At 40.8% G+C, this 8,673-nt stretch overlaps 1 protein-coding gene across 1 annotated transcript; it reads left to right on the top strand.

Moving 5' to 3' along the window:
* Positions 1-532: 532 nt before the first annotated feature.
* On the top strand, positions 533-1,779 carry LOC131235414 (NDR1/HIN1-like protein 10). The gene has a single exon (XM_058232594.1). The coding sequence runs from the start codon at positions 584-586 to the stop codon at positions 1,265-1,267; it is 684 nt and encodes a 227-aa protein (XP_058088577.1). The 5' UTR covers positions 533-583; the 3' UTR covers positions 1,268-1,779.
* The last annotated feature ends 6,894 nt before the right edge of the window (positions 1,780-8,673 follow it).

Genomic DNA, 8,673 nt, shown 5'->3' with positions numbered 1-8,673 from the left:
AAGCTCCTAGGGAGCAAAACAGCATCAAACAAATCTTCAGCATCGACAGTAAGATTTTAGGTATGGACGCACTTTAAAATATAATATTTATCGGATCGTTCGCACAGTACAACGGAAAAATTCTTCAAAGACCTACACAGGTTGCGTCTCACTCAGACAATGTTCTGAGGGAAGTTTCAAGAGAAGGTGTCAACGGTAGGCATTTCCTTCCGCTTTCCTGTGGTGTGGCCCACTTGAGTTTTCAAGTGTGTGGACCCATTTCCTAAAATGAGCTAGCCAAACGGATGGACGGAGTGCATGTAATCACGGTGCGCCCCACAAAGCTTAGGGTTACAGACGAGTCGCTTCCGTCCTTTGTCCACTTTTGCGTGTAAGAGTTGAAGTGTGAATGCCGAGGGCTCCTTTGTCCGACGCGTTTGTTTGAGTACATACAACGCACGCGTTTATTTGAGTACATACAACGCGTTTACAAAAGGAGTGTCTTTAAAGATACACGTTTCTTACTACTCTATATCACCTTCCCCTCCCTCTCTCTCTCTCTCTCTCTCTCTCTCTCTCTCTCTCTCTCTCTCTCTCTCTCTCCATGGCCGATTCAAAACAAGCCAACCTAAATGGAGCCTACTATGGCCCGCCCATCCCACCCAAAAGAGATTATCACCGACCTGGTCGATCGAGTGGATGCTGCTGCGGCCCATGCTGCATACTAAGCGCCTTGTTCAAGCTCATCTTCACCATCGTCGTCATCCTTGGCATAGCCGCCCTTGTTATCTGGCTTGTTCTCCGCCCTTCAAAGGTGAAAGTGCATGTCGACAGCGCCACCCTTACTCAGTTCAACCTCAGTAATAGCAGTAATCTCCATTACAACCTTGCTCTAGACATAGCCATAAGGAACCCCAACAAGCGAATTGGCATTTACTACGATAAGCTCGAAGCTAACGCTTACTACGAAGGACAGCGGTTTGATTACGTGCCTCTGCCAACTTTCTATCAAGGCCATAAGAACACAACCAATCTCTATCCAGTTTTCACCGGGCAAGCTGCTATTCCGTTCCAGAGTTCTGATGTTGAGGTTTTCAATAGGGAGAATGGAGACAGGCTTTTCTCCATTAAGGTTAAGATCTATGCAAGGATTAGGTTTAAGATTGGATCAATCAAGACTAATCGCTACAAGCCGGATTTCGAGTGCGAGTTGAGGGTCCCTTTAATGACGAGCGGCAGCTCCTCTGCTGTCGGATTTACTAGGACGAAGTGCGACATCGATTTCTGATCACTGTTCCATTAGCCCTTCTATTCATTTGGTTTTTTTTTTTTTTTTTTTTTAAATAAATTTAATTTCTTTGATTATATTGGGAGGTTTGCTCACTTCACAAGAGTCACATGTGTAAATATGAACTGCTTGTGTGCGATCTGTACCTTCCATAAGGTTGGAAATAATGCTTAGATCTTCTGCCTTAAATTTCAGAAATTTTCAGTCTTCAGGTGGGCCACAACTTACAAAGTGAATTGCTGGTTAAGATATTTTACAGCCGTTCATTCATTTCTTATATCTTGTGGCTCACTTGAGGTGTGGAATGGGTTGATTTTTATGTCAGAAGATCTAAATCGTTTAGTTCACCGGATGGAAAGCTTAGATCTCACACAGTTGATTCATTTTTGCACTTGTGCTGGTGTGGAATTAGCAAAGCTCTATGTTTTTTTTTTTTTTTTTCCTGTAAGTTGAGTTGGTTGATTGTATGATATCAAATGTTTTTTATTTAATAGATATGCTTTTCTATTTAATAGATAGTGTTGTTGTTTGGCTTTGGTTTTGTGGTCAATGGAGATGAAAAGTCCCGCCAAAGATATGAGACGGGTTTGTTACAATGCATTCGCGTGTATGGTTGTAGGGTGCATCGAAATTATAGCCGTTGAATCCTGGTTCATGTTTCAATGATCCAGACCATTTATATGATGGCGCTCGCCGAGGATGGGTCCCAGAAGTTTCAAATTGGAACTTTTCTATCCTTTGATCTTAGGCGGCTACCACCAGCTATGTTTCTGGTCAGATCAACGTCGGAACATGACGCTGGATCCAACGGCCATAGTCAGATGTTTACCAGTTTAGATATATGATGTCCCAATAATTACTCGTATTTAATAATCTAACCGTCGGATTGATGAAATTTTATTGGGTGGTAAATGATAAAAGAAATCCAATGGTCCTATTACAATTTTTAAAAAATGACCATGAATCACAGGCTGGATTGTTTAGTGAATCTGATTTTAGGACCTGAATTATCATCGATGCATGGTTTATACGGTTTAGTCTATTTTTGTTAGTGCACGCCACGTGCACAATCTTCTAGTGCCTACATATCATGAGTCACGCAGCCAACGGATCAGATGAGTCCACTTGTACATTACGTTAAAAAAACGTATGAAATTTGACAATAAAATTATGATAATTTTATAACTTCGATGGCTTGATGCAGTTGATTATATGCTTTTTTATATTCAAGTTTATTCAATAGTCGTTGGCCATCGAATTTACCTTATATATTAGACATCGATCCAGCTGTAGCCACCTCGGGAGCATGATGAACTGAGGTATCTTCCACCTCCACTTCCTGGGCCCTACGAATGCAGCAGCCTCGCCCTGGCCTTCCCCGTTTCTAGCCGAGGACGACTCCAGGTCTACAGACGTCCATCATTGGTTTTGAGGGAGGAGACTCCCTCTCTAGTCCACTTGGAGGAGCCTCTATTGGTGGCCTTGCACAAAACCTGATGATCTAGCCTCTCAAAAAACACTAAAATTATGGAATAATAAAGCAATGAAATAAATCAAAGCACGAACCACACGACGCAAGAGATTTTTACGTGAAAAACCCTCAAAGAGGTAAAAAACCACGGGACCTAGTCCAGATCAACAATCTGTTATAAAGTAGAACGTTACAACCGATCATAAGCACACACCACTTGGATCAAACCTTCTTCACTCACGCAAGAGTGGATGAACAATAAGAGAATAAAAGAAAAACGGAGAGATCTAACCGATTGCAAGGACATAGAAGCGCTGAGATATCGAGTGCACAAAGATCACCTCTATGAGCATAACTTCCCTTCCACAAGCTTCCTCTCTCTCTCTCTCTCTCTCTCTCTCTCTCTCTCTTATACCTTTGATAGCCATAAATCCTTTAGCAAACCCTTGTAAAGCTTTAAGAAACCCTCTTGTATTACATAGAACAGCCCTAAGTACCCATATTTATAGATTTGGAAACTCCTTTCTACACCTATGTGAAAACTACCTCAAATTTACGCGGTCCGTATAAAATTCGGAACGAATCTGCATAAGCTCGACTAGTCAAGCAGAGTCCTCGACCAGTCGAGCGGCCCACTTGACCGTTTGAGCACCACGGAAAAAATCCAACCAAGCTCGCTGGAGTTTGAGTCGAGCCAGTCCTTGACTGGTCGACCAGCACCCTCTCAACTGGTCGAGCCTGGAGAGAAAACTCCATCAAATCTCTCCTTTTCCGACTCAGGAAAGATCTACTTTCTTCAAGCCAGTCAAGTTTCTGCAAACATCAAACTTGCCCTTGAGCAATGCCTTGGTCATCATGTCTGACCCATTATCGTCCGTATGGACCTTCTCAAGTTGTAACACCTTCTGTTCCAAAGTATCCCTAATCCAGTGATACCGAATCTATATGTGCTTTGACTTGGAATGCTGACTTGGATTCTTACTCAAGTGTATAGCACTTTAACTATCGCAATAAAACACATGCTCCTCCTACTTCAGGCTAAGTTCCTATAGGGACCTTTTCATCTAAAGCATCTCTTTACATGCCTCTGTGACTGCAATGTACTCGGCCTCTGTCGTCGACAATACTACGACCTTCTATAACTTGTTCTGCCAAGAGACCACTCCCCCTGCAAACGTGAACATGAACCCTGATGTAGACTTCTTGGAGTCTATGTCACCTGCCATATTTGCATCTATGTCACTCTCTAACACAGGTTTTTCGTTACCATAGCATAGGCTCAACCTGAATGAGCCTCTTAGATACTGCAATATCCACTTCACCACTGCCCAATGTTCTTTGCCAAGATTGATAAGATATCGACTGATGAGACCAACCGCATATGCTATGTCTGGGCACATACACACCATAGAATACATCAAATTTCCTACTACTAATGCGTAGGGTATCTTCTACATCTCATCCACCTCTGCCTTCGTCTTAGGACACTTCATGTCGCTCAATTTAAAGAGACCATCCAGTGGAGTACTGACCGGTTTTGCTGCATTTATATTGAATTGCTCTAGGACTTTTTAAATATACCGCTCTTGTGATAACCAAAGCTTTCTGCTGCTTCTATCACGGGTTATCTCCATTCTTAGGATCTACTTAGCTGGGCACAAGTCTTTCATCGCGAACGACTTTCCTAACTCCTGTTTCAGCCTGTTAATCTTCTTGACATCTTTTCCCATGATGAGCATGTCATTAATGTATAACAGCAGAACTAAGAAATCACCATCTGAGAACTTGCGCGTGAACACACAGTGGTCCGACTCCGTTTTGTCATATCCATGCTTCTACATAAATGAATTAAACTTCTTGTACCATTGCGGGGAGTTTGCCCTTGACTTCGAACCCCTCTGGTTGGTGCATGTACATCTCTTCTTCTAGGTCACCATGGAAAAAGGCAATTTTAACATCTAACTGCTCTATCTCCAGATCCATACTAGTCGCCAACCCAAGTAACACCCGTATGGATGTCATCTTCACCACTGGTGAGAATATCTCCTCGAAGTCTATACCTGTCCTCTGACCAAACCTTTTCACCACAAGTCTGGCCTTGAACCTCGTTTGTGAATTCTTCTGCTCAATCTTCTTTCTGAATACCCACTTGTTGCTCAGAGCTTTCTTGCCCTTAGGCAATTTCAGCATATCATAGGTGTGGTTCTTGTGCAAGGATTTCATGTCCTCTTGCATAGCTTTCAACCACTCCCCCTTATGCTCATCGACTAGGGCCTCAGAATAATCTTCTGGCTCTCCCCCATCAGTCAGCATAATGTACGCATGCGGCGAGTACCTGTTAGACGGCTGTCTATCCTTAGAGGACCTCCTCACCTATGGCTCAACAGGTGTATCAGGTAGGGCCTGCTCCGTCAGTCCATCTTCTGTAGGAACTCCCTCATCCTCTACACCTTACTGTACTCTCCCGTCATCAGCCACCATGAGAGGAATAACTGGATTCATGTCCTCTAGCTCTCCTGAACTAGGCTGGTTCTTCTCTAGCTTACACATGTCTTCTATACATTGACTTTCAAAGAATACCACATCTCTGCTCTTGACAAGCTTCTTCTCTGTCAGATCCCACAATCTATAACCAAACTTTTCATCACCGTACCCTAAGAACACACATTTTCTGATCTTCATATCGAGCTTGGACCTCTCGTCCTTTGGTACGTGGACGGATGTCCTCCATTCAAATACCTTGAGATGACTGTACGATGGATCATGTCCAGTCCACACCTTCTCGGGTACTTTTCCATTTAACGGGGCTGATGGAGACCTGTTTATCAAATACACTGTCGTGTGCATTGCTTCTCTCCAGAACGTTTTGGGCAATTTTATATGGGATAACATGCATCTAATTCTCTCAACAATGGTGCGATTCATTCGCTCAACTGCACCATTATGTTTGGGGGTTTTGGGAACCATCTGTTCATGTCGTATACCCAGGGACTTGCAATACTCATGAAAGTAACCGATGTATTCACAGCCACTGTCAATGCGGATGCACTTCAATGATCTACCTGTTTCTCTCTTTACCGTAGCATGAAACAATTTAAACACACCAAAGACCTCGTCCTTGGATTTCAAAGGATAAACCCAAGCCCTCCTAGATGCATCATCTATAAAAGTGACAAAATACAATGCCCCACCTAAGGTTTTTGTCCTCATAAGACCACAAACATCATAATAAATCAAATCTAATGCATGCACTTTATTAACATGAGAAACAGTTTTAACAAATGAAACTATATGTTGTTTCCCTGATAAACAATCAATACAGGTTTTGAGAGGTATACCTGTCACATCTAGAAGGAGTTGCTTCCTCGCTAATACTTAAAGCCCTTTTTCACTTATGTGGCCTAGACGCCTGTGCCACATGTCAATAATTGAATCTTCGGCTGCGTTCAACCCACCCTTGCACACACTGACACTTGCCATGTAAAGGGTGTAATACTTCTTTCCTCTGGCTATAATCAACGAACCCTTGATGAGCTTCCAGTGCCCACCAGCAAACTGCCTTTCATAGCCATCATCATCCAACCTTCCCGTCGACATCAAGTTGAGGCGAATGTCTAGGAACCAATATGCAACCCACATCGGTCTTCACACAAATATCACCGACCCCTACTGAAAAGGCTAAGCTATATGTCCTAGAGGGGGGGTGAATAGGACTATGCTAAATTAAAAATAATGACAGCGGAATTAAATAATATGACAGCCAAATAAAAGAAATCAATTCACAATGCTTAAATGGAAAGCAGCCTTAATAATCAAGTATTGAGAGATTGAAACAAATGTAGTTCTAAGGACAACCTTACACCATAAAAACTAAGGGTTTATGGCAGGACAACCTTATTTCTAGAACGTTCTTTGAATCAAAAACTCAAACCGAAAAGGAATAAATAAATAGCAAGGAATTAAGATAAATTGAAAGAATTTAAATCTAAATTATTACAACATTCCCCACTTTGCTTGAAATGCAAATATTATAACATTCACATCCACACATACATTCCACAAACTTGAATGATAAAAGATAGGAATTTAAGCAAACATTCAAACCACAAAATACAAGGAATTATAGTGGTTCGCCTGTGTGTTCACTAACTGTTAAACAACAGCCACACAGCTACTCCACTCCTAATATCCTCACACAGGGGATATTAGCGTTCACTATCAAAATGGGTTTCACAGGTTCACCTAAAACCTTCACAATTATGTCTTTTTAACTTGGGCTTACACAATCTAAAAACCCACACTTTTAGAGTTTTTAGCTCTCCTTAGATAACCAACGCAATAAGATTTTTCTGGCTCAATCTTAAAAGAAACCAAAAGAATGTAAATTACATAAAAGTAAAATACCTGGATTTCTCCTTTTTGTAGGGGGCCGGTAGAACCAACCGGAGTAGATGTTCGAATCAACGTTCAATGTCCAATACTCACTTTACAATGGTTCTAAGTTCTAATTGATTTTAAATTAAATCAAATGAGCTTAGCTCTATTTGATTTTGATTCCAATAAGAAAGAATACAGCAGTTCATCTTTTCAAATAAGATTGGAATATAAGAATAAAATCAAATAAGAAAAGCTAACAAAAAGAATATTAAATATGCACAACGTAGCTTAAAATGAACAAACTTATCTCAGAGTAGAGGCTTGAATTTTCTTGAATTTAATCGATGAAAAATTCTGAAATTCATGTTCAATTTATATATGAAAAGATCACGTCTACGACTGATCTTAGGAACCCTTCGACTGGTCGTAGAACCAATGGCATTTTGAAATTTTTGAGTACGATCTTAAAAACCGTTCTACGATTGGTCTTAGGGAGTCTACGATTGGTCTTAGACCACCTACGACCGGTCGTAGCAGACCCAGGACTGGTCGTAGACAACAAGGTTTGGTTGTTGGAGTTTGAGTTGTAGTTTTATGACTGGTCGAAGGTCGAGTGGTGACCTCCCTACAACCGGTCGAACAGTCTCCATAACTGGTCGTAGAGCAACTAAAAAATTTTTAAAATCTTCAACAACTTAGGACTGGTCATGGAATTTCTTGGACTGGTCGAACCAGTGCTAGGACTAGTCGAATAAGGTCCAGGACTAGTCTTAGAACAGACCAATTCATATAAATAAATTCATTTTGAATTATGTATACAAAATGACCTACCCTAAGGTCAATCTAAGGTCTATCATACCTGGGACATGAAGTATGAACATTGAACTTTATCCTTTCAGATGTAGGTTGACCTTTGAACCTTGTGAAGCTTGAGATCTCTATCTTGATGTAGCTTGATCTTGAGATCTTCGAAAGCTTGAACTTAAACTTCATCTTGAGTTGTACTTGAGTCTTGAAATGTACTTAAGTCTTGAAATGTACTCTTCTTATTGATATAGCTCTGAACATTGATGCTTAAAGTACATGACTTTACATGTCTTGAAGCAGAGCACCGTACATGTCTTGACCATTGTGATGCAGTGTCTTGATCATATATATATTAACATACAAACACAAGGTACAGATAGAGGTTTTGGAACAACAAAATTTGACAATCAAAGGAGCATGAGACCATAGCACTTACAATCTCCCCCTTTGTCAAATTTGTGACAAAACACACTCATATAAAAATAAGAGAAGCACCACATGCATAATAAAGAATTGTGCACCAGTTGTCATAAACTCGCAAGCACACAATATTCATCTATACTTACTCCCCCTGAGTAGCAGCACATATATGAAAAATATAATGATTGCTGCACATATTATAGTACTACTCATATCTATAAGCAATCAAACCAAAAGCTTCCAAAAGAGCTTCCAAAAGCCTTCTCCCCCTTTTTGTCACAAAATGACAAAGGAAGAAACAATGTAAATGATTAAAAGATGAAGTAATAGA

The sequence above is a fragment of the Magnolia sinica genome, chromosome 19 (assembly GCF_029962835.1).
Source record: "Magnolia sinica isolate HGM2019 chromosome 19, MsV1, whole genome shotgun sequence".
NCBI classification, from domain to species: domain Eukaryota; kingdom Viridiplantae; phylum Streptophyta; class Magnoliopsida; order Magnoliales; family Magnoliaceae; genus Magnolia; species Magnolia sinica.
The sequence above is the reverse complement of the archived record's forward strand: the minus strand, read 5'-3'. Positions and strand labels throughout refer to the sequence as shown.

Coding starts and splice junctions, on each gene's coding strand:
- LOC131235414 (XM_058232594.1), top strand. CDS start 584: ATGGCCGATTCAAAACAAGCCAACCTAAATGGAGCCTACTATGGCCCG.